The sequence below is a fragment of the Pan troglodytes genome, chromosome 21, assembly GCF_028858775.2.
Source record: "Pan troglodytes isolate AG18354 chromosome 21, NHGRI_mPanTro3-v2.0_pri, whole genome shotgun sequence".
Taxonomy (NCBI): Eukaryota; Metazoa; Chordata; class Mammalia; order Primates; family Hominidae; genus Pan; species Pan troglodytes.
The window spans coordinates 63672397-63700370 of NC_072419.2; the positions used below are offsets into that span (position 1 = coordinate 63672397).

The 27974-nt window shown below is 58.0% G+C and overlaps 1 protein-coding gene and 1 long non-coding RNA gene across 4 annotated transcripts in view; one reads left to right on the plus strand and one right to left on the minus strand.

Annotated features, from left to right (window-relative positions):
* LOC112206529 (uncharacterized) overlaps positions 1-10491 on the minus strand; it is a 15586-nt gene extending 5095 nt beyond the window's left edge. The window contains exon 1 of the long non-coding RNA XR_010154129.1: positions 10373-10491. This is a non-coding gene — a long non-coding RNA (uncharacterized LOC112206529). The remainder of the gene's footprint in view (positions 1-10372) is intronic.
* RBM38 (RNA binding motif protein 38) lies at positions 9488-27582 on the plus strand. Of its 3 annotated transcripts, XM_024352220.3 has the most exons (5): positions 9488-9912; positions 10490-10585; positions 10747-10870; positions 11371-11425; positions 25794-27582. In XM_024352220.3, exons 1-5 carry the CDS (start codon positions 9676-9678, stop codon positions 26095-26097), a joined length of 816 nt encoding a protein of 271 aa, XP_024207988.2. In that variant the 5' UTR covers positions 9488-9675; the 3' UTR covers positions 26098-27582. The 3 variants fall into 3 exon arrangements, with proteins under 3 accessions (XP_024207988.2, XP_024207989.2, XP_024207990.2); XM_024352221.3 differs by lacking the exon at positions 10490-10585 and having other exon boundaries at positions 9490-9912; XM_024352222.3 differs by lacking the exons at positions 10490-10585; positions 11371-11425 and having other exon boundaries at positions 9490-9912.
* Positions 27583-27974: the final 392 nt, after the last annotated feature.

The following is a 27974-nucleotide window of genomic DNA, read 5'->3' on the forward strand; positions in this document are numbered from 1 at the left end:
CCCAATGCCAACATTGGAGCATGTGTTTCTGTGTTCAGTTTCACAGACTTGAGTTCATTAAAAGAAATGAAGTGTTGGCCACCCCCCTCCATTTGCTGTTGTTGCTAAGCTTTTAGGATATTTGGGAAGTAGAATCAAAACATTGCTTATGCTGTCAGAAGAATCGTCTTAAAAATAACACACTTAGATTGAAGGCCTCCTTGGAAAATGCTAAAGGAGATAATTTGTCAGAGGTGGGACCCTCAATTTTCTGTTTCAAACTTAATGTCCGCAATGGTTTCCTCGTGGAACACTGAAGCCTTGGCGCCCGCGGTGTGGGGGCCTCTGAGCACTCCCGTGCCCCGTAGCATCATCCCTGCCGTGATTTGGGAAACACAAATCCCTGGTGGTGGCAAACAGGTCACTTTAAGACTCGTGTTAGTAACTTTGAGGCTCTGTGGCCCGTTGGAATTGAAATGTAAACCTAAAACAGCAGATTTCAAAGGCTTAGCGCCAAAAAAAATGAACTAAACACATGCTCTTGAAATTAATGTAAATGCCATTAATTTTCATACCAATTACACATTCAAATGATACTATTTTGGATAATTTAACTTTCCCCTGCTTATATTTGTTAAAATGTGGCTACTGGAAACTGTAGATTGCATTCATGGCTCATGTTGTATTCATCTTTCTCTGGGACATCACTGCACTAGGTCCTCTGACTTTTGGAGGTGTCACCCACCACTCCACACCAAATATTAAAATGCACCCACATCCTGCTTTACATACACATTGTTTTGAAGGCAAATTCTTTGAAAAACTTTCCTATTTTACTTCTGAAATGATTTGGCCGTAAGTTAGCGTACACTCCATGTTGATTTCTTAATCATCCCCTCGAATAATAGGGAATTTCTCACAAAGTGCAGCGTTTCCTACAAAGCTACAAATTGTTTTCAAATCGATTGGATATTAGAACACTAAATAGTTCGTGAGGTCTCCAGTATTACATTTGTAGGCCTTTACTTAAACGGATTAATTTGGGGATTTTTCTTGTTTGTTTTTCGGTTTTTTGGGGGAAGGATAGCATCTTGCTGTATCGCCCAGGTTGGAGTGCAGTGGTGCAATCTCAGCTCACTGCAGCCTCTGCCTTTCAGGCTCAAGTGATCCTCCCACCTCAGCCTCCTGAGTAGCTGAGACTGCAAGTGTGCACCACCGCACCAGGCTCTGTTTTTTTTGTTTTTTGTTTTTTGTTTTTTTTGTATTTTTGGTAGAGACAGGGTTTTACCGTGTGTGCCCAGGCTGATCTCAAACTCCTGCACTCAAGCAGTGCTCCCGCCTTGGCCTCCCAAAGTGCTGGTATTACAGGTGTAAGCCACCACACCCAGGCTGGGGTTGTTGTTTTTAAATATCTTCAAGCCAGTTCTCTTTTTCTTTCTTTCTACCTCTCTGCCTTTCAACATTTTTGTAGGCTCTTAAAAAGCTGTATAAGCCCCAGACCCCAGGGCCTGGCTATAGTGTTTAGGAAAGGCAGTCTCAACACAAGCATTGTATTTCCTTGCAAGGTACTGGCTTGTTAATCAGAGCCTGGCAGTGTTTCACAGCTCTGCGAGGTCTTCCTGCTCACTGCGGTTCCCCTGTTTCACGGCCCACATTTATCCCACGGAGATGGGAGAAGCCAGGAGAGGTTGTGGCTGCACCTTTGAGGGTTTTATTATGACAGGTGTTAGGTCACTGTAAGGCAAATATGGGCAGTGTAAACAGTTTCGTAGCCGACTGTGAGTTTTTACACTTTATTGAAGTGTGACATATAAAAGGCTGTACATATTTAACTTATACAACTTGATGAGTTTGGAGATAAACATACACCCATGAAACCATCACCACAGTCTAAGAGCCTATTGTGAATTTTGCATCAATCTATTGAAAAATATTTTTTAAGGTGAGGGCTGTTTCCAAAGCCGATGAGAAACACCTGTTGCATACTTGCTTAAAATATAAATCGGCTCCCGAAAAATAACTGACCTGCATTCTTAATCTTTTATTCTTTTTCCCTCCTGACTGTGGTGCAGAGGAGGCAGTATGGGAGGAGACAAAGCTCAAAGAAGGCACTGACAATCCCCAGCATCCTACGGGCCCGAATCCACACCGCGGATTCCGTCAGCTCACTGGCGGCAGCACTCTCTGGTGTCTTTTTTTTTTTTTCTGAGACTGAGTCTCGCCCTGTCATCCAGGCTGCACTGCAGTGGCATGATCTCAGCTCAGTGCGCCCTCTGCCTCCCGGGTTCAAGCGATTCTCCTGTCTCAGCCTCCCGGGTAGCTGGGATTACAGGAGTGAGCCACTGCGCCTGGCCTTCTCTTGTGTCTTTTGTCTTTCATTTCTCTTCTTCACTACCCGTCAGCATGATAGGTTTCTTCCTCCTCTTATGAATCCCAGTGTCAAGATACAGCCTGATCGCCCCTTAATACGGTGCCGCCATTACTCCAGACCCCTCTGCAAGCATTGGTCATTCATCAGCTTTCACGAAGTGAACTGGGGACGAGGCAGGGGCTTGGACCGGCTTCCTGGCCAGGACTCACTGCCTTCCTCAGCTGAGGAGACTGCATTTCCAGGTTGAACCCTGACCCCCACTGACTTTGGGCATCTCCGTGTGTCCTGTGTTTGCCAGCCTTTCCACTCCCTTGTAAATCTTTCTGCCTCCAGGGCTGGCTGCTAAAACAGGTGCACTGGAGGCTGCTCCTTGTGTTACTTGAAGCATGGCACTTGCCACTGTCTTCGGTGAGGGGGCGTTTCCCTCTGGTGCTGGGGAGCCAGGGCATCCATTTGGGGCTTCATGTCATCTCTTGGGACTTCACGTACCTCAAATTCAACCTGTGGGCCCCTTCGGTGGGGCTTTGCTGTGAGAGTACCTTGACTGGTGTGGAAGGCCCAAGCATGGTTCTGCTTAGCACCTGACGGTTGCCTACAAAAGCAAAATCAGTATTAATATTTGTTATGGGCTGAGCTGTCATCCTCCAGATTCATATGTTGAAGTCCTCACTCCTAGTACCTCAGATTAGGACTGTATTTTGGAGACATGGTCTTTAAACAGTCAATTCAGATAAAATGAGGTCACTAGGCTGGGCCCTGGTCCAATAGGTCTGGTATCCTAGACCAGGAAATCTGGACACAGACAAGGACAGAGGAAGGGCCGCATGAAGACACAGGAAGAGGGCGAGGCCCGCACACCACAGAGAAGGCCTTGCAAGGAGCCAGCCCTGCAGACATCCAGATCTCAGACTTGTGCCCTCAGAACTCTAAGAGAATAAACTTCTGTCGCTCGGTCTCCCGGCCTGTGGTAGTTTGTCACAGCAGCTCAAGGTGACCACTACAGTCTTCCGCAGTGGCCACTTGCATTTGGGCTGCATGACCTGGTGTCTGCAGGATCCACAGCACTGGCCACCGCGCACCGGGCTCCCAGGGCAGGCAGTGTTGAGCGTCTTGTAGCGGCGCTGGTGGGGGCAGGATCTCCGGCCTGTGCCACCCTCACAGCCACTGCAGAAACAAACTCAGCCTTCCCCAGCGCCACGTGCAGCTCACAGCTCGGGGATTCGCTGCAGGCTTCCCTTCACCTGCTAACCTGCAAGGTGCCAGAAAGCCAGAAGCAGTCGCGTCCCTGAGAGAGTTGGGGCGTTTGTGCCCCACGTTTCCTGCCAGCAGTGGCTGCTTTCCTTGGCTTGATCAAGGCGCTGCCTGCAGCTGTCCAGCTTCTTACCTGACATCTCGGCCGCCCAGCTCAGCTCGCAAGAATTCTTGTTCTTCGTGGCACTTCCTTTTCCTAGAGCTTTCATCACCACCATTTTGTTTGTTTGTTTTTGAGATGGAGTCTCCCTCTGTCACCCAGGCTGGAGTGCAGTGGTGTGATCTCGTGATCTCAGTGGCGTGATCTCAGCTCACTGCAACCTCCACCTCTTGGGTTCAAGTGATGCTTCTGCCTCAGCCTCCTGAGTAGCTGGGATTACAGGCACCACGCCCAACTAATTTTTGTAGAGATGGAGGCCAGGCTGGTCTTGAACTCCTGACCTCAAGGGATCCACCCGCCTTGGCTTCTCAAAGTGTTGGGATTACCCACCAGCACCCAGCCTCTCATCACCATCTTGAAGCCAAAGGATGAGGGGACACCGAGCCCAGGGGCAAGTGCCATCATGCAGGCTGGCGCCAGCACCTGCCTAGGCCCCCTATGCAGCCCCTGCCCTCGCAGACACACCTGTCCACACTGTATAGCAAGGCCACCTCCCTCTTCATGAGAAAGATCCTGGGGCAATGAACAACTTTTGGCACAGGAGACCAATCAGGTCATTTGGTTATTGACAGGGAGTAGCAGGCTCTTCCCCACTTTCTCATTCTTCTGCACCCCCAGTTTGCCACTTGGACTACACTCCTTTCCCTAGGGGATGAGGGCTCAGCTTTCAATGTGACCTGTGTTGTTTCCCAAGGTTGCAGTAACAAATGGCCACACGCTTAGTGGCTCAGAACCACAAAAGTGAATCCTCTTATAGTTCTGGAAGCCTGACATCCAAAATGACTGTTAGGGTACTAAAATCAAGGTGGCGGCAAGGCTGGTTCCTTCTGGAGGCCTGAAGGGAGGATCCATTTCTTGCTTCTCCTGGCCTCTGGTGGCTGCCAGCAACCCTTGGCTTGTGGCTGCATCACTCCAGCCTCCTGTTCTGGGCTCACATCTATTCCCGTTCCTTAGTCAAATCTGGAGCCGTCCTCAGATGGAGACTTGTGATTTCAATGGGTCTATCTGGATGACCCTGGATACTCTCCTCACCTCCAGATCCTTAGTCACATCTGCAGAGTCCCTGTCACCAAGTAGGGTGCCATGTTACAGGTTTCAGGGATTAGGATGCAGAGGCCAGGATTCGGCCATGCACACAGGCCAGTGTCTTTCTGTCTTTGCAGCTGAAACTGAGGCATGTGCACTCTGCTGCTCCAGGAGCTGTCCACCAATGCTGCTGGGGCGGCCTGTGACAGCATCGACTGAGCCTGTCATTGCCACCTGGAGAGGGGCTGAACCTTTCCTTTCCCCAGTACCAGTGCCTGCTGGTGCATTTTGGCCTCTGTGCCCAGTAGTATGGGGAAACTTTTTTTTTTTTTTTTTTTTTGAGATGGAGTCTCACTCTGTCACCCAGGCTGGAGTGCAGTGGTGCAATCTCGGCTCACTGCAACAACCTCTGCCTCCCAGGTTCAAGTGATTCTCCTGCCTCAGCCTCCCGAGTAACTGGGATTACAGGCACGCACCACCACACCCAACTAATTTTGTATTTTTAGTGGAGACGGGGTTTCACCATATTGGCCAGGCTGGTCTCGAACTCCTGACCTTAGGTGATCCACCTGCTTCGGCCTCCCAAAGTGCTGGGATTCCCAGGCTCACTGCTCTGCACCTGGCAGATGAAAACGGCAACCCGGGGCTCCCATGGATTCAAAGGAGCTGGGCTGCAGGGTGGGGGTGTACAGGCACCTGCACCAAGCTCAGCCCAAAGCTGAGTCCCCGAAGGGCCTTGATATAAACACCAACACGACAAACAAAAGGAGGAGGCCCAAGAGCGCGGGGCCTGAAGACTCAAACCAGAGCCCTGCCTGGATGGGGCTGTGCTGTTTCAGATCGCAGTGGCCGGCCTCCCCTGCTCCTCTCTGCGCATCCTCATCAGGATAAACTCACTCTCCCTCCTCTGCAGGGCAGCTGGAGCCACAGCTGGGAGCAGAGAGCAGGCCTAGGCCAGGCAGTTCTGCATTTGTGCCCTGCACATCAGGATAAACTCACTCTCCCTCCTCTGCAGGGCAGCTGGAGCCACAGCTGGGAGCAGAGAGCAGGCCTAGGCCAGGCAGTTCTGCATTTGTGCCCTGCACACATCACACATTTGCGAGGGAGGCAGGAGAGGACCTCTCTGAGCATCAGTTTCCTCAGCTATATAATGGGCATCATCGTAGTCATCTCTTCCTAGGGCTTTTGTGAGATGAACTAAGATAACACACAGAAAGTGCTGGGCTCATCCTCACATTGAGCAGGAATTCCGCGTTCCAAGCTCCTGCAATTTCCATTTTCTCACCCAGCACACACAGTTGCCAGTCCTCCCTCCCGCTCCCCAGTGAGGCCTGAGGGACCCAAGTCACCTCTGCCCAGCCTGGCTCCCAGCCTAGTCTCACAAAACTGTGTTCCCTTTCCAGGGGCCCTTTGTGGGCCATGGAACCCTTGGCAGTCAGCTGATACCTAAGGTAATAGTATTAAACACTTAAAATGCTTACCAGCCAGGCACGGTGGCTCACACTTGTAATCCCGGTGCTTTGGGAGGCGGAGGTGGGAGGGTTGCTTGAGGCTAGGAGTTTGAGACCAGCCTAGACAATAAAGGGAGACCTTGACTCTACAAAAAAAAAATTTAAAAAATCAGCTGGGCGCATGCCTGTGGTTCCAGCTACTCGGGAGGCTGAGACTGCAGGGAGCTATGATCACACCACTGCACTCCAGCCCGGACAACACAGCAAGACCCTGTCTTTATAAAAAATAATAATAACAAATAAAATAAAATGCTTAGATTAGCAAAGGAAAACAATCACATTAAAATATAGGCTGGGTGTGTTGGCATGCACCTGAAGTCCCAGCTACTCAGGAGGCTGAGGCAAGAGGATCAACTGAGCCCAGGAGTTCTGTATCAGCCTGGGCGACATAGAGAGGCCCCATCTCTAATTAAAACAAATAAAAACGGCTATGAAAATATTTAAAAAACAAATATGTGATGTAGCAATGTAGACAAGCAATGTCTTCCTCATCAATGCGTTCAACAACAAGGTCAAGTAGTGGCGCTGATGAGACTGTAGTTTTTTTTTTTTTTTTGAGATGGAGTCTTGCTCTGTCGCCCAGGCCGGAGTGCAGTGGTGCACATAAATGTGTGTTTGAGGCTGGGTGCAGTGGCTCAGCCTGTAATCCCAGCAATTTGGGAGGCCAAGTCAGGAGGATTGCCTAATCCCAGGAGTTCGAGACCAGCCTCTACACAAAATATAAAATTATCCCGGCATCGTAGTACGCACCGGTAATCCCAGTTACTTAGGAGGCTGAGGTAGGAGGATGGCTTGGAGCCCGAGAGGTCGAGGCTGCAATGAGCTATGATCGCTACATCCAGCGACAGGGAGAGACCTTGTCTCAAAAAAAAAAAAAAAAAAAAAAAGTGTGTGTTTGGGTGAATGACTGATTGTCAGGCAGAAGCTGGTGACCCGTGGAGACATGGGGCCGCCGGAGGGGCGGAGAGATTGGTGATCCAGATACCCAAGGGGGCCGGGTGGGGGGCGAAGGAGTGCGACTGGACCCGCACCTGGGCAACCGCTTCTCCAGCCTCCACGGCCCTGTCCCGCCCCCTTCCGGGCAGGCAGAGGCCCCGGGGCTGCCCTGCCGCCTGGGCCCGGCCCCCGCGGCAGCAGCCGAGCGGCCGCACCCCTTTGTGGGGCTGTCGTGCCGGGAGGGGCGCGGGCGAGGCGGGCCCGGGCGGCGCTGGGACTTGTAGGCTGGGAGCCCGGGCGCCTCCGGGCTGAAGCCCGTGGCCACGCCACCGACGCGGCTCCAGCCTGCCCAGGCAACGCGACGGCTGGGAACAGCCTTGGAAAAACTGAAGGGGAAACCGAGGCCTGGTGAAGGGATCCAGCTGGCCCAAAAGCACGCGGCCGGGCAGTGGCCGCCTCCCCCGGCCTCTAGGGGGCAAGTGAAGGTCACACTTAAATGAAAGTTTTCAAAGTCCCTTCGAAGGGCCTCCGGCTGGGCCAGAGCTTTCCCCTACCCCACCTTGTTCCATCGTGGATACACTCAACAAACACATCCCAGAGCCCTCTCCTTGCCAGGCCCTCCAGCTTGGGCAAAACATCCCAGGTCCCTGTTCTCGCAGCGCCCAAATAGCAGGGGAGGGGCTCCAGGCAGGCGAACACACAGGCCGGGGAGGTGGGAAACTCCGCGAAGGAAGGAGAGGAAACCACGCGGGATGAAGGGCAAGGGGGGCCGCAAGCGGGGGCAGGAGCGCCAGGAACGAGGAACGAAGGGGGAAGGGAGGAAAGGACGCCCAGGCTTCCGGAAGACTCGGGGGTCCCATCCCCACTGTGCAGAGGGCTAGAGCGGGAGCTGGGGGAGGGAGAGGTCAGAGGTCAAGGCTGCCGCGTGGAGCGTGGGCCGTGGAGTGGGGGAGGGGGCGGGCAGACTCCCCCCCGCCGGCAGCCAGGGCAGAGGGTGCTGGAGGAAACGCGGGGAACTCCTCGGTGCTGGAGGAAACGAGGGGAACTCCTCGCCGGCCTTGCGGTCCCCCACAGCCCACGGAGTGCCACTCCCAGTCCCCACAGACCCCACCTGCGTCGCCCTGTGCTGAGAGGAGGCCGCAGGGCTGGGGCCGGGAGTGACCCCAATTAGAGCTGCTGTTTCCCAGCTGCATAGGTCCCAACCGCGGGGTCTGGAGATGAGGCGGGCTTGAGGCCCCCAGTCCCGGCTTCAGAGGTGGAGGGTGTGACCCGCAGGTCCGGGATCCCGGGGCCTGTGCAGTCACACGGCCCTTCCCTTCGCTCAGGAAAGCCCGGGGCTGAGTTTCATGCTCAACCGCTGCCAACTTGAAATTCCTAGCTTTTGAATAAGGGGCCCCGCGTTTGCATTTTGCACTGGGCCCCGAAAATTCTGTGGCTGGCCCTGCCTGGTGTGAAGCTCACAGAGCCCCACTATGCGCCGCCTTTCTATGGCTGGGGGCCGGATGAGGGACCCGGGTCTGCTCTTACTCGCCCCAAGGGTCCCTGACACCAGCCCAGAACGGGGTGGAGCTGGAAAGAGCCCACACCTGCTTCCTCTGCCCACCTCATCTCCCGCGGGGCCTCTGAGACCGCCCGGGACCCGCTTCTATCGCGGCACCGTGGTGTAGCTCCCTCCGGGGTCGTATGCTGTGTGTTTACTGGCCGAATTCTCAGTCCTGGACGCTCCGTGGGGCCAGGGAATATGATCCGTGCTCCGCTGCAGCCTTGCGCCCAGAGTAAATATCGGTCGGATGAACTAATCTTACATATAAAACAGAAATCATTTCACTTTTTTAATATGACACGTGGCTCTTCCCTAAGTCGCCCTGGGTTAAATACCGACTCAATTAACAAGATGCTAAAAACCGTTTACGTTTTTTTACGTTTTTTACGTTTAATTCACCAGACGGTGCGCTCCACGAGGGAAGGGGCCTGGCCTCCCTGGTTCAGGGTTGTGCTTAGTGCCTGCAACCGGCCGGGCCCGCGGGGGCAGCCAGGAGAGAAAGGCGCGCCCAGCGCCCCCAGGCCCGGATCCGCCCTCAGCCCGCGTGCGCTCCCCTCCCCCCAATCGCCGCGCGCCCGGGTGCGGCTGGGCGGGGTTGGGACTACGCTTCCCGGCGGTCCCCGCGCGCCCGGGGCGGGGCGGGGCCGGCTGGGGGCGGGGCTGAGCTGGCGGGGGCGGAGCCGGCTACAAAGCCCGGGGGCGGTGCCGGGGCGCAGAGTCCCCGCAGCGCCGGTCGGGAGCGCAGCGCGGCGCAGCTCGGCGCGCACGGCGGGAGCGGCGCGCGAGTGGTCGGGCCTGGCGGCTGGACGGGCGCCCCTCGCTGCCCCGCGCGCTCCCCGCCGCCCCCCATGAGCGCAGCCCCGCGCGGCCCGGGTCCGTAGGCGGCGGGGCGCCCCCCATGCTGCTGCAGCCCGCGCCGTGCGCCCCGAGCGCGGGCTTCCCGCGGCCCCTGGCCGCCCCCGGCGCCATGCACGGCTCGCAGAAGGACACCACGTTCACCAAGATCTTCGTGGGCGGCCTGCCGTACCACACTACCGACGCCTCGCTCAGGAAGTACTTCGAGGGCTTCGGCGACATCGAGGAGGCCGTGGTCATCACCGACCGCCAGACGGGCAAGTCCCGCGGCTACGGCTTCGTAAGTGGCCCCCGCGCCCGGGCCCGCACCCCGCCGCACACCTTATCGTGGCCCGGGCGCCGAGTCCACTCCGGGGCACACGCCCAGCCGGCCCGCTGCCGCCTCCGCCCCAGGCGCCTCCAGCCGGCGCCCGCACCTGCCGCCTCTCCCGGGCGCGCTCCTGCCGGTCCCGCCCCCACCACCCCAGGCCCCGGCCCCCACCCCCACCTCCACCCCCACCCCCACCCCCGGTTTAAAAGGAAGAGCCGCTGTGTTCAATTAGGACTCCTAAGTTGGTGGGGAGGTTTTGGAGCCAGAGGGCACTCGGGATTTCCTGGAGCAGCGGGGGGTGAGGAGCAATGGCTCCACCCCGGGGTGTTAGGAGCCCTTCGGCCTCCCCCATATTTTTAACAGCCCTCTCAGCCGCCCCAAATAAACATCAGCTTAAGTAAAAACGTCTTGAAGACACTTTCCTGCTTACCTTCCAAGCATAGCGTCGCAAACTCCTTCTCAGAGGAAAGTCTCGGCCCTCACTGGTGGGCAGTCCAGGCGGCCCCCCAGGCTCCCTTCGAGGTTCATTTTTGCCCTATCCCCGCAGGGGATTATTTTTGTCCTTGAAGGCCACATTTCCCAGGCCTTGAACTTTGACGGGAGGAGCTGGAATCCAGGAGGCATCTTTGTGGGAGAGCCCCAGGTAGGGGTCAGAGGGGCTTTGGCTCAAGGACCCTGGGTCACAGGCACCCTCAGAGGAAGGGAAGAGAGGGGTGGCAGCATCCGGTGCCAGGGCGGAGCCGTCTGCCCCTTTCGCCCCTGGTTCCCCCCACGGCAGCCCCTGATGTGTCTCTGCTCCACCAGGTGACCATGGCCGACCGGGCGGCAGCTGAGAGGGCTTGCAAAGACCCGAACCCCATCATCGACGGCCGCAAGGCCAACGTGAACCTGGCATATCTGGGCGCCAAGCCGCGGAGCCTCCAGACGGGTGAGAGCTTGTGTTTTCCTGCCTGGCTCTTCTCGGTTTCTATATTGGGTGTCGGTATCTGTCGGGTGGAAAGAGGCCCCCCTCCTCGCCCCAGCAGTGGCAGTCGGCTATCATGTGCCTGCAGAGCCGGCACAGGGCAGCCATCCCACCCTCGAGGATCTAGACCCCTTCTCACAGCGTGTGGCCCAAAGAAGGGGGCGGGGGGCAAGGAGGGTACTGCACCCCAGTTGCCAGCTGTCCTCGCAGGAGGGAGGAAGTGGCCATGGGGCCTGGAGGTTGGGAGTGCCAACACCAGTGGCTGCTGACACCTGCGTCACTCACTGCCACACTTCAGCGGTGTGCCTTGGGGTTCACAAGGGGGAGGCCTGGGAGGGGAGAGGAAGCGGATGATCCCTTTTGACTAGAGGTGTGTGGCTTGTGGGATTCTGCCACCCTGTGTGCAGCCCTTGAGACGTGGCTCGTGCAGCAAGGCCAAGTCCCTGATTGTTCTCTCGTTTTAGGCTTTGCCATTGGGGTGCAGCAGCTGCACCCCACCTTGATCCAGCGGACTTACGGGTGAGTGGACATGGCTGGCTTGGGGTGGGTAGTCTGTGGAGATGAAGTGGAGAGGGCCTTGGGCTTCCTGGGTCTGGAAGGCTGGGGAAATGACAGTTTTCAGACATTTGATTGCGTTTAAGCCAAGGGAGTGAAGAGAAGGCAGATTGCACTTCTCCATCCCTGGCAGAGGCCATACCACCTAGGGGATGGTGAGCCTTGGAGCCTGCCTGCCTTGGTACACACCCCAGCTCCCTTCGCTAGGTGTGTGGCCTCAGTTTCCTCACCCGTAAAATGGGAGTGGTCACAGCACATCTGAGTTCTCTGAATGGAGGGCCTAGGGTGGGCCTGGTGCAGGTAACGCCCTCTTGAAGTGTTTGCTGATGACTCTTAGGGACTGGCAGGCTGGGTTCTTCCCCAGGCGCTCCTCTCACCTGTTCTAGTGCTGGGGCAGGTGGTGGCAGTAGGTCATTGCTACCAAGGTCTGATGTTTGTGAACGTTGCTGTAGATACGATGTGTTTGGGGTGGAGGCCACCTGCCTGAGTGGCCTGGCCTATGGGCTTCTAGTCTGACTCATTTACAAGCAGCGCAGCCCACTCTTCTCCATCCTAAAACGCCTCCCACCTCCCTGCCCTTTTTTAAAACATCTAGTAAGTCCTGGCAGCTGCTTGGGGAGGGACACACACACTTAAGGGATACAAAGAGTCCTGCCTTGCGGCCTGCCTCCCCACCCCCATGATGGATGGGAGCTGTCTGCCCTAGCGCCGTGGCATATTGATGGGGTTGGAGTTGGAGGGGAAGGCAGCTCAGAGACCACCACCCCTTTCAGGGCATTGGCACTTCATGAACTTTCTGAATCCAAATCCCTAATGCCAGTTGATCACGTGTGTGTGCTCACGCATGTGCGCACCACGTAGATTCCATTGAGAGAGACACAGCTTGACGAGTAACCTGCCTGACTGGGGCAGTGTGGACAAGGATCCTGTGGAACCGGGCTGAGCCTGGCTCCCAGGTGAATGGGTCAGAGGCCCCAGCAGAAGTTGCTGTGCCCACTTTTTGGGAACGCTTGGGGTGACTCGGGGGCTCCCTGCCGGCTTCCGTGTGTATTGGTGGATGTGTGCAAGTGTAGCAGTGGGAGGAGCCGCTGGCTGAGGGGTGCTGGAGGGTGGCCGGGGCCCTTCTAGCCTGTGCGAGTGGCCGGGCAGCTCAGGTTCCTGCCGGGGTGCCTCTGTCCTCCTGGGAAGGGAGCGTGTAGGGTGGTGGGAGCAGGCGGCCCTGTCCGTCTCGTCCTGGAATCTGTTTTGTAGATGTCTAGAGTCGTCTTAGAGGGTGTTTGGGGACACTCTAGCCTTCATGCCTTCACCAAGATTCTTCCTATGGGGTTCGGGCCACATGAAGAGGGTGTTCCTTGTTTTCCAGAACCTTGGCTCCATTCCCCAGGCCCACAGCAGGCGCCTGGGGGCATGGACTGGGTGGGAGCAGCTGCCCAGAGGTGAGGGTGTGTGCCTCCAGTGCCTGCAGCTCTTTTCTGCTTACAGTGGGATGAGGCCTTCCCACCTGCGTCTGGGCTCGCTCTGATCCACACAGCTACCTCTAGGACTCCATACCCATCAGTGCTTGGCCTCTGGGGCCTGCAGACGTGGGTTCGAATCCTGACTTTGCCCCTTACCAGCTGGGTCTGTCTTGGCAGTGGCATCCTCATCCGGAAAACAGGAACATTAGCTGCTTAAAACAGTGCGCAGGCGTGTGGGCTGGGTGCTCTGGCCTCCTCAGAAGTCCTCTCCTGTCCTCATAGCAGGCCTCTGAGGATGGGACTGAAACCATTCTTACTTTATAGATGGGGAAACTGAGGCAGAGAAAGGCTAACCACCTGTCTGGGCCTGGGGGCGGGTGGCGGGGCCGGGGTGGGGAGGCGTGAGGTAATAGACGTCCGGGAGGAGATTGGAACACAGGTGGTGGGTGCCTGAACGCATGCTTTCTTGGTGGGGGACGGTGGGAAGGGCCCTGGCCCGACCTTTCCCTTGCTGTCCTGGAGTCCTGTGAATACCACCCATCCAGAAGCAGTTGGGATCGGTCACAGAGTTTGCCACCCCGACTTCAGGCGACGGTGTTTTGTAACTAAATCTGCTGGCTGGCCATTTAATACTTGTGACGATGAAGAGGCCGCAGACTCTATTTGTTGGTTGCCAAAGGGTGGAGACCCAAACAGGGACGGTGTCAGAGGGACCATCCGCTCTTGGCTTCCTGGGAGATCTGAACTCAGGCCTCTGAGAATCGCGCCGCCTCCTGCCCCTGCCTGGGCCTTACTGAGGTGGGTAGGGGGAGGCTCCCGGGTGCAGCTCCAGGGAGGCAGGGTGCAGCTCCAGGGAGGCAGCGGGGCAGGCTGCCTGGGTCAGCTGTCTGCCCCCAGCCCCCGCCCGCTGACGGAGCTGGAGAGCTGGGCCGTCAGCGTCCCTTTTGTCTTTGTGAACAATCAGGCCCCGGGAGCACAGCCGGGCCTGACTCAGCGGCCAGTTTTGTCGGCCTTGGGCTGGCAGCGACTTGCTGTTGGCTGAGGGCATGGAGGGAGGTGGGAGCCAGGAGCCCGGGCAGCTGAGGGTTGTCCACCAGTTAACCCCTTCCGTGCCTGGCTGAACTCTTCCTCGACTTTCTGACCCCGACCTTTTATACCTTGCCCTGGACAACTCTGAAGATCCCACAGCTCTGCTTTTAGGCAAGACCCTGTGGAATCTTCTTCGCCTGGCTGGGTCTTAAATGTTAGTTTAGAATGATTTACCAAAGAACTTTACACTTTATGCTATTTGCCGGAGTTTCCTTGCCTCTTTTCCTTTTTTTAAGTTGAACAAGCTCTGTGAGACCTAACTCACCTGTGCATTTCTGACCTAACTGTATGTGGCCACTGTCCGCGGTTTGGAGGAGCCTTCCTCGGCAGTGGCAAGTGCATGGTAGTCACAGCAGGAGCCGGTGGCCGTAGCCCACCAAGGGTGTCTGCCAGCTGAGTGTGTCTGTCACCTGCCGGTGGGAGGGGAGGTGCAGCGGTCTGGAGAGGGTCTGTGTCCAGGCAGAGCTTAGTCTGGCCTGGAAGGGTGCCCTGTGTCAAGGGGTGTCTGTCCATTCTTGGGCTGAGGGCACCGGGAGCAGAGGTTTGTCCTGGGACTAGCTGCACCCAGAGCCTCTCCTTGGGTTATTTTTGAAGGGCCAGCTGCTTCCCTGGGTGTGGGTCTCCCTGTCTGTTAAGGGGGCCTGGCTGTGGCCTTGACTCCCGTTCACAGAGTGCCTCATATGTACATTATAGAACGTTTGAAGGGGGTGGAATATCCCTGGCCTCCACCCCTAGAAGCCAGTAGCATTGCCTCGCCCAAGTCATGACTACCAAAAATGTCTCCAGACGTTGCCAAATGTCCCCTGGATTTAGTGGCATGAGGACCAGTATCTGTGAGTCTCTTGGACCTTGCCTCATGGTCACAAGATGACTGCCACGGCTCCAGACATCCCACCCACGTTCAGGGCAGAAAGGACAATAAGGGACAGTACGAACTGCCTCTGTCTTTTTTAGCAGAAAAATGGAAGTTTTCACGGAGGCCTCAACAGGCTTCCACTTAAGTCTCACTGGCCACAACTGGGTGACAGGACACGGCCACCACAGGGGCTCTGAGATGAGAAGACAGGCTCCTCGGACTCCGGAGTGTCACGTACAGGCTGTATCCAGGAGCAAGAGCCCTGGGGGTCTGCCTGGGCTTAAGGCCAGGCCCAGCCTGTCTCTGCAGGCTCCTCCCCATCTGTGAGTGAGAACGGTAACACTGCCTTCCCTACAGGGCCAACTTGACTGTGTGTGGAGGGCCTGGCCCTGGGAAGTCACGGTTTGTCAGTGACGCATCTCTTGCCGGCCCTGCTCCAGGGTCTGTTGATTGATTACCTGTGCAAAACCGAGGCTTAGAGCAACTGAGAGACTTGCTGAGTTCACACATCCCGGGATGGTGGGGCCTGAGCTGTGGGCTGCGAGACTCTTGTCCCTCCCACAAGGACTCAGCGCCTCCCTCTGGCTAGATGGCAGCTCTTGGATGATTCAGAGCACAAGGCCTCAAGACTGATGATGACCGTGAGACCCTCTCCCAGGCATGTGCCTACCCCACTGCATGTATAGTTTCAGGGACCCCTACGTCCTTTGTGTGAAGGTCTCTGGTGCCCACTGGGTAGTAGATGGCTGCCCTTACCATCACGGGGCCTTGGTGTATGCACGCCACGGGGCCTGGACAGAGCACCTGGGTCCCCAGAGCAAGAGGACGGACTGGGGAGGCAGTGATGGGAAGATGTCTGTCTCCTTGAGAGCATGGGATGCACAAGCTGGGGAGAACGTCAACAGCTACTCCCAGCATCATTCATTCATCAGGTGTTTATTGAGTGCTTGCTGTATGCCAGACCTGGTGCCAGGGATCCTTTGAATAAGAAAGACACGGTCCCCGATCTCGTGCTCACATTCTGTTTGTGCACTCGTGGGCCCGCATGGTGATGCGTGCAGTTAAACAGGAAGCTGGCGGAATGAGTGCCTGCGTGGGGACGGAACAGTTCCGCGTCTCGAGTACAGTGGTGGGGAGATGTGCCTGTGTGTGTGATAAAGCTTCACAGTTTGTGTGTAACTACACATGACATGTAAGAAGGTTAGTGTGTGTAGAAGATGATGCAGTGTGCTGAAGGCCTGCAGTCCAGGTCATAGCAGTGTGCCTGGGTTAGTGTCCTGGTTTTGCTCATGTCCTTAGTTACTCTGATGTGCCCTTGGGGGATGGAGGAGGCAGGGTACACAAGATCTCTCTGTACTGTTTTTGCAACTTCTTGGGAGTCTTTTATTATTTTATAATACAAAGTGAAACAAAGCCAGAGGAGCTGTTTGCAGGTGATGGCGTGTGTGTGTGTGTGTGTGTGTGTGTGTGTGTGTGTGTGTGTGTACGCACGCACGTGCACGTGTGCGGGCGTGCTGGGGAAGGCTCCACTGAGGTTGGGGGAAATGGGCCCTGTTGGCTTCTGGGGAAGAGCGAGCAGCCCAGGCCCAGGGTGACAGGCCAGCCGCAGGTCGCCGTGGCGGGCACAGGGTGAGCACCGCAGGGCAGGGGCAGAAGCTGAGGTCAGAGCCAGGCGGCATGGGGGCTGGGAGGAAGTGACTCCCCCCAACACTGTGGCGTCACGTTTTCACCCTCAGGGTGTCTCATGGTGGCCCCGCCGCCCCCCTGCCCCCCCACAAGGCTTCCTGTTTGGCAGCTCATCTGGAGCCAGGCGTGGGCTGCGCCGTGGCCCTCCTGGGCGGGCGCCCGTGCCGCACCTGTTGTTTGTCCTGTCTGCTGAAACAGAAAGCAGCCTTTGGGTGGCGGGGGCTCTTCTCCGAGCATGAGTTCTCACCCTGGCTTCCTGCTGGGCTTGGGGAGCCTCTTCTGGAAGCCTTGGGCCAAGGGGCACAGCTTCGTCTCAGGGTAGAGGCCTGATCACAGACCGAGTGGAGGCCCAAGCTCGAGCTTTCCTCGTTTAGCCTCAGTTTCACCTTGTGTCCAGGGTGGACAGGCTGATAACTCTGCAGTGTGCTTGCGGGCATCAGGACCTTCCTGCTGATCTCATTTGGGTAGAGTAGGGAGCTGGACACTGGGTCAGCTTGTCTGACAGATCTTTGCTTGCTTTGTGCCAGGCTGGGGATGCCTGCCATGGGGGTGAGGGGAGACCCGGTCCCAGCTCCTAATCACAGTGCTTTCTGCAGCGAGGTGCTGAGAGGAGGACAGAGACAAAGGAGGTCAGCATGCCTCAGAAGGCGACAGGAGCTGGGGAGGGGAAGGGAGCAGCCGGGGAGGCTCAGGGCCCGGCAGGGTAGCCTCAGCTCCTAGAGGACTTTGATGACCCAGGGAGGCACTGCTACATTCCTCCAAGTGACACCGGACCACGCAGGCTCCGAGCGGAGGAGGGATGGGTCAGTCTGCATTTTTGTTTTCAGAGTGTTTTTGCTTCTGGCTGCTGGGTTGAGCCTGGACTGCCAAGGGTATTGTGGTGGTTGGAGGTCCTTAGAGGATGCCCAGTAATCCAGGGATGAGACGAGGGTGCTGCCTGCACCAGCGGCCCTGGTGAGATACAGTGAGATTCTGGGTGTCTATTTTAAAGAACCTGGGAAAGAAAGAGGAGTCCAAGAAGATTCTGGAGCTTTGGGCCTTTGAAATGGGAGATGGGCTTGGCCCTGACTGGGGTGGAGGCAGCTGTGCAGTACAGTTTTGGGGAGAAGGTCAGGAGTTGGAGTTTGGGCCGGTTCAGGTGGAGATGCTGTTCCGGGCCTGGCATTGCCCCACAGAGAGGGCGTTCGACCTGTGTCCTGTGGCTGGCTGCCCCACAGAACTTGAATGTCCCTAGACCTCCCGACCCTCCCCCTCACAAGTCACTGGGGATTCCCGGGAGGCAGGGCCGTGGCCTGGCTTCCTGCCTGCCAGGCGCCTCGGGGACCTTCCCACACCCAGCCAGGCGGGAGTCAGAACCCTAAGAGCTGCGATCCGTCTCTGCCGAGGTGGGGCAAGGCCCCTGGAGAGCAGGGAAAGTGAAATGGGCTCATTTGCCTTTTTCATTTTTATTTTCAGAGGCGACTTTATGTTCAGAAAATGAGTCCTCCTGGGCCATGGTCAGTTCTTTTCGCTGCGAGTTCTGCTTTGAGTGTGGGCAGCATGTGTCCCCGGCACCATCTGTACTTCTCTCACCCGCCCGCCACGGGGTTCTCAGACTCTGCCAGAGGCCCAAGCCCTCTGTCTTGGGGGCAATCTGTTGGACTCTGCAGCATCCTTAGTTTACAAATGGGGAAACAGAGGCCGGAGGGGCTGAGTGATGGTCCATGCGACTTGGACAGGCATGGCCAGGATCCGGGCTTGGGGCTCTTCCTGCCCTTGGACCCCTGAGTCTCCGTGGACAGAGTCAGCTGGGGTGCTCTTGACTGTGTGCTGACCCTGGGTGTGTTGGGGTACAGATGCTGCCTGGGCCACGTGTGAACGGGAAGGGAGGCAGGCACCTCAGATTTCCAGTCTGGACCAGGCTCGGGGTCCCCCTGTCCTCTCCTGGGCTGTGGCAGAGCCCGCTCCTCCTGCATGCCCAGCCCTCCCGGCATGGCCTGGCCTTTCCAGCCCTAATGGTGGCCCGTTTCAGTGGCTCCATGATTTGGGGGTTTGGTGTTGCCCAGGCTCCGGCACTAGAGGGAAGCAGAGAACCCCTGAGTCGTCCTTCCGCAAACACCCCGGACCCCAGCTAGGTGCCTGTGCCCAGTGTCCAGCGTTGCAGAGGGGCTTGGGTGGCATGTGGGGGGTCTGTCCCACCCATTCCCATGGTTTCTTCCTTGGCTCTGCCTGGACTTTGCACACGTGGTGGGATTAATTCTCTGGGAAACAGATCCGCCTCTGATTGGTGCAAGACCCTTCTCTGGGGTCTTGGTGGGAGGATAGAAGTTTTCTGCAGAGGATGAGGAGGCACAGACGCCCAGTTGTTCTGAGGCCGGAACTTGGAAGGAAACTGGAAGGGAAGGAGGCTCCTGCCCTCTCCTGTGAGGTTACAGCTGGGCTGTGGCTCTGCAACCCTGGGGAGCGCATGGGACTCCAGCGGCGGCCGTACAGAGGGCCGATTCCAAAGTGGCTTCTAGAGGAGGGAGCAAGTGCCGTGTGCCCGAAGAGGCCGGTGGGCCCTGGTCAGACAGGAGCAGCCCTGATGAGCATTGGGTCCCCCGACCTTTGGGCTCCTACCTGACTGCGCCTGGCCGCTGGTCTGTTTTGCTCACCAAGGGTTCTTGGCTGCTGCCCCCTGACCTGGGGCTGAAAGTCCTAGGAGAGGGAGGGCCTCTGTCCCTCCCAGCATTCCTCAGGCCCAAGGAGGCGTCGATGCTGCTGAAGTCTCTGGGGTGCACAGAAGCAATAGATCCTCACAGCAGCCCCCTGGGGCATGTGGTTCCCCAGAGGCAGTGATGAGGTCACCCGGGGCCGCCAGGCACCTGGTCGGGGAGCAGAGGCTGGCGGGCTGTGCCTGTCTAGCTGTGACTTGCTGGGTGGAGCCGTGCCTGCCTGTCCCTCCAGCCTGCCCAGCCCTGGCTGCTCAAGGCTGAACTGCTTTCTCTGCCTTCTTGGGGCAGGGACTCTTGGCCTGGGAAGCAGAGGCCATTCCAAGGTGGGGCTCTTTTGCCTCCCAGCTACCTGCAAAGCCGGGGCCTGCCTCAGATGCTCAGCACTGGGCACCTGCTGTGCTGGGGCACTTGGGACGCAGCGGCTGAGACCCTGCTCTTGTGGGGAAGACATTGTGCAAGGTAGATGATGAGGGGGCTTCCGATCATAAGGAAACAGAGCCGCCTGGGTGGGCCCCTGAGGGGTGAGCTTTGAGCTGTGGGAAGAAGCAGGTGCATAGGTGCGAAGGTCCTGTGGTGGGAAGGAGTCGAATCTGGGAACAGAAGGAGCCCAGGGCAGTGGGAGTGTGGCCAGGGAGGGCGCAGTGCAAGTGGAGATGAGTTAGAAGAGGTAGGTTGAGGCCTAATAACGCAGGAAGCCACAAGGGAGCAGTTTGGGTTTTCTTCTGGGTACAATGGGAGGCAGCTGGAGGGTTCTGCTTCTGGAGGTGATGGGGTGTTGATGTTTTCATTTGTTTGTTTTTTGAAACGGAGTCTCGCTCTGTCGCCAGGCTGGAGTGCAGTATCTTGATCTCGGCTCACTGCAGTCGCCGCCTCCCGGGTTCAAGCCATTCTCCTGCCTTGGCCTCCTGAGTAGCTGGGATTACAGGCACGCACCACCACGCCCAGCTAATTTTTGTATTTTTAGTAGAGACGGGGTTTCACCGTGTTGGCCAGGATGGTCTCAATCTCCTGACCTCGTGATCCGCCCGCCTCGGCCTCCCTAAGTGCTGGGATTCCAGGCGTGGGTCTTGATGTTTTTAAGACAGCTCCGACTGCTGCTGGGTGAAGGATTCAGGGATGGAGGCAGGTCTCCACCACCACCAAGGCAGGGCCACGCCACTGCGCCCGCCTGGAGAGTCGGTGATGAAGGATGGGAGAATTGAGGGATGGAAGCAGGGAGCTCCCTGTTGGATGGTGTGGGCATAGGCTGCAGTGGGGGTGAGTGGGCAGGGCAGTGCCTGGGTGGCCTGGTGGTCTCTTCACTGAGGTGGAGAGTGCAGGAGAGTCCCACCAGGGCCAGGCAGACACGTGCCCTGGCAGGCAAGCCTGTGCAGGGGACACACTTGGGTGGGGCGGCGTGCAGCTACCAGGCCGTGCCCTTGCGTGCAGAGGCTGTGGCACCTGACCTTTCTGAGCATGGGATGTGAGTGGGGGTGCTGAGGAACCTGCCTGGTGTGTGCACCCACTCCCCATTGCCAGGCAGTGAAGCCTTGGGCCTGCGGCCGGGGCGGGGCCCCCCTTGGACAGTGCAGGGCTGGTGGTTTGGCTGCATTTTTCTTTCTCACCTGACCACTCAGTGGGTTCGCCCATGCCTGCGTGGCTGCATGAGCCCCTCTGTCTCTCTTTGCTCCCACCTGCCTTCTTTGCGGCCGCCCGGCGTGGGCACCTGTGGTCAGAGTAGCAGTGAGGATCCCTTGTCTTTGCCCTTCCCCTTCCCCATGTGGTTTCTGATGGTCCACAGTCGGGCGTCTCAGCCTTGGCACTGCGGACCTTTAGGGCGGCATCGTTCTTTGTTGTGGGGGCACCCTGAGCATTGTAGGAAGCGGTCAGCACCCCTGGCCTTGACCCCTAATGTCAGCAGCACCCCCACCCGCACCCCATATTCCTGGTTGTCAGTTGTGACAACTAGGACCGTCCCTAGGCATTTTCCAGTGTCCCCTGGGGGCACAGTTGTCCTGGTTGGGAATCGCTGTTCTAGTGGCACCTCTAGGCCTCACAGCAAGCTTTTGAGGTCAGCCTCTGTAGGACCCAACTTACAGATGAGGAAACTGCACCTTGGAAGTTTTGAAACCTGTTTGGTAACTCAGACAAGTGCAGGGGCGAGGCACAACCCTAGGAGGGAGAGAAGCTGCTGGAACCCAGCTCCTGCCTGGCGGGGCTTCGTGGCTGCTTCTACCTTAACTTCAGCCGGTGTTCTCACTCCCCCTTGGGCCTTGAGGTGTGGCCCCTGCTGTGCCTTCCTTTTATTTTGAGCTGAACCTGGGGCCCCAGCCAGTCCTTGCAGGCACAGCTACCAGCAGCAGGCCCCACTGTACCAGTCCCTTGCTCTGCGATGGGGCAAGTCGCTTGGGGCCTCTCTGAGCCTCGGATTTCCTCTCTGGGAGATGGGCTAACACTAGCATCTTTTCTGTGGCTTTTTTTTTGAGACAGAGTTTTGCTCTTTCACCCAGGCTGGAGTGCAGTGGCACGATCTCGGCTCACCACAACCTCCACCTTCTGGTTTCAAGCGATTCTCCTACCTCAGCCTCCCGAGTAACTGGGATTACAGGCTCCCGCCACCACACCTGGCTAATTTTTGTATTTTTAGTAGAAACAGGGCTTCACCATGTTGGCTAGGCTGGTCCTGAACTCTTGACCTCGTGATCTGCCCGCCCCAGCCTCCCAAAGTGCTGGGATTACAGGCGTGAGCCACTGCGCCCAGCCTTCCGTGGCTTTGAAAATGCTTCGTAAGTTATCCCAGGCCCTTTACGTACAGAAAGATGAGTAGATACCGACATGCAGTGTCTGCAAGGGTCAGGAAACAGGAGAGCCCCGCCTTCCTCCCCAGCCTAAACATTGCTCACCCACGCTTGTGTTTGAGTGTCCCTGAGTAGGGCAGCTCCTTGGTGGCCAAGGCAGCGCTCTGGCCCCAATGATGTGGGGCATCAGAACCCGATAGAAATGACGCAGCCCTCGAGGTGAGTGTGGCCGGAACCCAGCTGCCCCACAGCCCCAGGCACTTGTGTTCTGTGTCCCTGGTCTGGGCAGCGGTTCTTGAGTGCAGCTGTGGATCAGGACCCCGGGGCCTGTTCTTGCACATTCCTGGGCCCCATCTGCCTTTGCAGTCTGCATGGGATCCACATTTTTAGCAAAACCTTGCGGGGAGGTGTCTGAGGCAGGGGCATCACTGCCCATGTTTGGAGAAGGTGTGTGGGTTCAAAGCTTCCATAGCCTCCAACTAAGGAATGTTTTCGAGGTTCTGAGAGCTGGGTCGGGGGGGCACTGATGATGCCAGGGACAGCCTGCTGGGCACAGCCCCAAGACAGTCCTTGCTGTGTCTCCACTCGCCCCCTTCCCGAGGGAGGCCTCCGAGACCCTTCTGGGGCCCCCTGCCTCCGCTGGCCAGAGCTCCTCATCTTTCTCAGTGGGGTCTGTGCCACCCACCGGGCCTTTGTTCCGTCAGCACCATGTGCCCAGTGCCTCCTACAGGCCTGGTCCTGGCAGAGAGCTGGGGGTCCAGACAGAGCCATCTCTCTGACAGAACGCCATCCAGTGGGGCGTCGGGCAGCGTAGCGAGGTGAGGGGCTGGCCTCCATGTGGGGTTGGGCCTCGCCAGGTTAAGGGCTCCAGGCAGAGGCATTGGCAGGTGCCAGGCCCAGGTGGGGAGGATGCGAGGGATTGAGGCGCTGTGGGGCATGGGCCGGCACCAGGGTGGAGCTGGGTGTGCAGTGGAAGCCAGGGGTCAGCAGGCCCGGCCGCCCCCATGGTGGAGGTGCCACGAGAGGGTTGTGCACAGAGGCTGCCGGCTGCCCTCATCCACTCTTCAGACGCTCAGACTGGCGCCTGCCTCCGCCCTTGTACCGCCATGCTGCTCCCCTGTGGCCAGCTCTGCCTCATCGTGAGGTCTCTGCAGGCATCCCCTCCTTCAGGAAGCCCCCCTGGCCTTTCCCCCATCGCTGTCCACACATCACAGCCCTCTGCTGTCTTGACTTCCCCTGAGCCCCCGACTCTGGTTTATGGGTTGGTGCATTGTGGTGCCTCTCCCATCCTAGAAGCTAAGCCCCTCGAGGGCAGGGGCTCTGTGGTCTGCTCCTCTCTGCATCCTGGCAGATATGTGAGAAAGGCGTCACAGCTCGAGAGTCAGAATTCAAACCCAGGCCTGGCTCCGCGCAAGGCTCTTGTTCCCATGGAGGATGCAGGGTGGACAGCAGAGGCTTCTAACCTTGGGAGAGGGACAGGAGGCACCGCTGCGGGGTTCCTGGCAGGAGCTGCCTGGGCCTCTGGACAGATGCTGTGGAGGGCTGGCCGTGTAGGCTGCAGGTGTGGCCACAGCAGCCACTAGGATGGCTCAACCTTGGAAGGTAAACAGTAGTAGAGAGGGTGACGCAGTGTAGAAACTTCCCAGATGGGGTGGGGGGAGCAAGAGGCCCTGTCGTCCAGGTTTTCCTGGTTCCCACCGTTGCTGTAGGGCTGCAGGATCCACTGAGTGCACCTGCCTTTGTGCTGGAAGCCAGGGCTCCTTTCTGACCCTGAGGGTCCCTGGCTCTGGGGAGGGAGCTCGCAGGGCTCCTCTCTGACCCTGAGGGTCCCTGGCTCTGGGGAGGGAGCTCGCAGGGCTCCTCTCTGACCCTGAGGGTCCCTGGCTCTGGGGAGGGAGCTCGCAGGGCTCCTCTCTGACACTGAGGGTCCCTGGCTCTGGGGAGGGAGCTCGCAGGGCTCCTCTCTGACACTGAGGGTCCCTGGCTCTGGGGAGGGAGCTCGCAGGGCTCCTCTCTGACACTGAGGGTCTCTGGCTCTGGGGAGGGAGCTCGCAGGGCTTCTCTCTGACACTGAGGGTCCCTGGCTCTGGGGAGGGAGCACCATGTTTTCAGTGCCCACATGTTGCCAAACCGCGCTCCAGAAAGCTGCCCAGTTTCTGTCCCTGCCAAACGCAGGAGAATGCAGGGAAGGATGTTGTACTTTTTCTCCAGAGCTGCTTCCCTTGAGGGGGGCCCCTGCCTACAGGTGCAGAAGGAAGCTGAGGTTCCAAGTCACCCCCCAGGCGGGCCTGGTCTGTGTAACACGCAGGCATGCAAGGCAGAGGAGATACTGATGCCCAGGGCACAGTGCCGTGCCCTGGAAGACCACTCCATGCCTCGGACTCTGCAGCAGCTTCTGATGCCGCTGAGGTGGCTGTTCTGTTGCAGACGGGAAACTGAGGCTTAGCGGCTTGCCCCAGGCCACCGAGCAGCTGGTTGGCAGAGCAGGCACACGCCAGGAGAGCTGCCTCCCTGAGCCTCATTTCCCCCTGTGCTGAGGGCTGGGCATGCTGTTGTATGGCCAGCCCACAGCAGGCAGGAAGTGTTGGCCTCAATGCGTTTCCACAGTGGCCTGCCCAGGTAGGGTTAAGAGCACAGCTCTGAGGCCGGCTGACTCCTGGCCCGTCCACCTCATCAGCTGTAGGACCTTGGGCAAGTCACCTGGCCCCGTGTGTGAAATGGGCCTCATGATGGGAAGACCAAGCCGACGGGGTGACGCACCCAGTCACAGTACGGGTCTCCCCCCAGCGTGGGCGCTGGCGAGTATGGCAGCTGTTGGCGCCATCATCTCTGTGGTCACCGCCATTGGACTCCTTTGCTCCAGCATTCACGCAGTCACTCTCACATCCTCACGGAGCTGCTGCAGGCCAGAGTCCATGCTGGCAGGGACAGAAAGAAACCCTGTGAGTGCTGGGCACGGTGGCTCACGCCTGTAATCCCAGCACTTTGGGAGGCCGAGGTGCGCGGATCATGAGGTCAGGAGATCGGGACCATCCTGGCTAACACGGTGAAACCTCATCTCTACTAAAAATACAAAAAAATTAGCCGGGCGTGGTGGCGGGCACCTGTAGTCCCAGCTACTCAGGAGGCTGAGGCAGGAGAATGGCGTGAACCCCGGTGGTGGAGCTTGCAGTGAGCCGAGATCCCGCCACTGCACTCCAGCCTGGGCAACAGAGCGAGACTCTGTCTCAAAAAAAAAAAAAAAAACCCTGTGAGGAGCGGGTGTTGGCTGGGAGAGCAGGCGTGTACATGAGCCGAGTGTGCAGTGTCACTTGGTGGGTGGTGGGTGTCAGGGAGATGAGCAGGGAAGGGGGACAGGGCTGGCCTCCCAGACATGCAACCAGGACATTCGTACCGGGCCCTGCTCTTGATCACATGCTCTGCCGTCTTGGCTTCAAATTCTCAATCATTTGAAAACAACCATTCAAGATTTTTATTTTTGCACCAGCCCCGGGGATGTGGGGTGTAGGGCTGGGATGCGGGGGTGCAGTCTGGGAAGGCCTTGCTGAGAAGGAGACATGGAGTGGAGGAGGGAGCCTGGTGGTTAGTGCAGACAGTCAGTGCGAAGGCCTTGAGGCGGCAGCATCTGGCCAGGTGCTGTTTCTGTGCCCATCTGACCGATGAGGAAAGTCGGGGCTCGGGGTGGGGGGCGGCACGCATCGTGTACCCCACTGTTCTCCCAGCTGTATTCCCCAACTCCGTTCTGGCCCTAACCCGCTCTGCTTGGCCCCACAGGCTGACCCCGCACTACATCTACCCACCAGCCATCGTGCAGCCCAGCGTGGTGATCCCAGCCGCCCCTGTCCCGTCGCTGTCCTCGCCCTACATTGAGTACACGCCGGCCAGCCCGGCCTACGCCCAGTACCCACCGGCCACCTATGACCAGTACCCATACGCCGCCTCGCCTGCCACGGCTGCCAGCTTCGTGGGCTACAGCTACCCGGCTGCCGTGCCCCAGGCCCTCTCAGCCGCAGCCCCCGCGGGCACCACCTTCGTGCAGTACCAGGCGCCGCAGCTGCAGCCTGACAGGATGCAGTGAGGGGCGTTCCTGCCCCGAGGACTGTGGCATTGTCACCTTCACAGCAGACAGAGCTGCCAGGCCATGATGGGCTGGCGACAGCCTGGCTGAGCTTCAGTGAGGTGCCACCAGCACCCGTGCCTCCGAAGACCGCTCAGGCATTCCGCCTGCACCCTGGGACAGTGGAGAGACGGCTTCTCTTTAATCTAGGTCCCATTGTGTCTTGAGGGAGGACTTTAAGAATGACTGAGAGCTATTTAAAGATGCAATCCCAGGTTCCTTGCACACCATGGCAGCCTCTCCTTGCACCTTCTCCTGCCTCTCCACACTCCAGGTTCCCTCAGGCTTGTGTCCCCACCGCTGCATCGTGGCGGGGTGTCACAGACCCTCTGCAGCCCCTGGCTGCCCTGGACTGTGCAGAGATGCCTGACTCCAGGGAAACCTGAGAGCAAGAAGTTAATGGACTGTTTATTGTAACTTGATCCTCCCGAGCTGTGAGCGCAGTCTGAGGTGTGAGGACACGGCCTCCTGTTGGAGTCCCATTTTCTCCATCAGGGCACGTGGGCGGCTTCCTCAAGCCCGAAGGAGCTCCCAGGCGCACAGGGGCCGCCGGTAACAGGGGCAGCCGGCCAAAGGCCCCTTTCCAGTCATAGCACTGAAGTTGCAACTTTTTTCTTGTAATTGTTTTGCTACTAAGATAATTGCAGAAGTTCAGTCTATTTTTTCAGCGGATACTGCCGCCACCAAGAATCCAAAACCTATTTTTGACTTGGAGAGACTTGCTTTTGTTGGTTCCGCCCGTGGAGACGACGATAGTGTTTCTGTATAATAAAGTGTCTGCCGGCTCGCGGGCCAGGATCCTCTCGGTGGGATGGGCACCACAGACAGGAGGCCCCTCAGGCCCGTGCGGGCCACTGTCTGCTGCCGCCTGCCGGGGTGGCAGAGTGAGTTGTCTCAGGACCCCGTCACTGCCACGTTGACACTCCTCTCCCTTCCCTTCCTCCCCAACTCCCCAAACACTGTGGAAGGGGAGAAGGAAGTGATCCACAGCATTCAGGCCACTTGGGGTCTAGACCATGGTGGTGCCAGCCTAGGGGGGCAGGGGCCCTCAGCTCTGCCCGCTGGAGCGGTTGAGTGCAGAAGGGTGCGCCTCTTCCCTCTACCCCCGCACCACCTGCTGTGTGCCAGCCTGAGACGGTTCCTGCCTGTCTTGGGGGTTGGTGGAGGGTGGAGGCAGTTCTGCCAGCCGTGGCAGGGCTGCTATGGGGCATCCAGGGCTGTGGGGGTCTGGAGGAGGGGACATGAGGTGAGAGGTATCCTGGCCGAGGACGGGGGGCAGCGGGGGGTCTCCCTCCGGACCTACCTCAGGGAGCTGAGCGTGCAGGCGCTCCAGGGCAGGCCTGGGACAGAGTCAAGGCCCAGAGAATAAAGGTAGCTAATCTCATAATAATATTTTTATTAGAATGTTCTGATGATAAAAATAAAACTTGTTTTCTTTAAAGAAAATGTTGGTCTAATTTTTCTCAAAACGCAGAGCTCCCCTCGTGCCTGTGGGCATCACCCATGCCCCGCCCTCCTGGCTCAGGAGCCCAGAATTTCACTGGCAGCCGTGCATAGAGCGCCTGGCCTGCACCGGCTGCTGAGCCTCAGTAGCAGAACAGACGCAGCCCCTCTTCACACCCGCTAATGCAGGGGAGGCCTGGCGTCCCAGCCGCCGTGCATCATCCAGCATCAGCTTCAGACCCGGAGAGGACTGCGCTTGGGTTACTTCTTGGCGCTGTGGCTGGGGAGGGGCCTGGACGTGGATTGTGATTGGCAGCCCCACCAGATCCCTGTGGAATAGGAGGACAGTTCCCCAAGAGAAGGGGGGTTGCCACCAGAAGACCCTGAATGTGGGT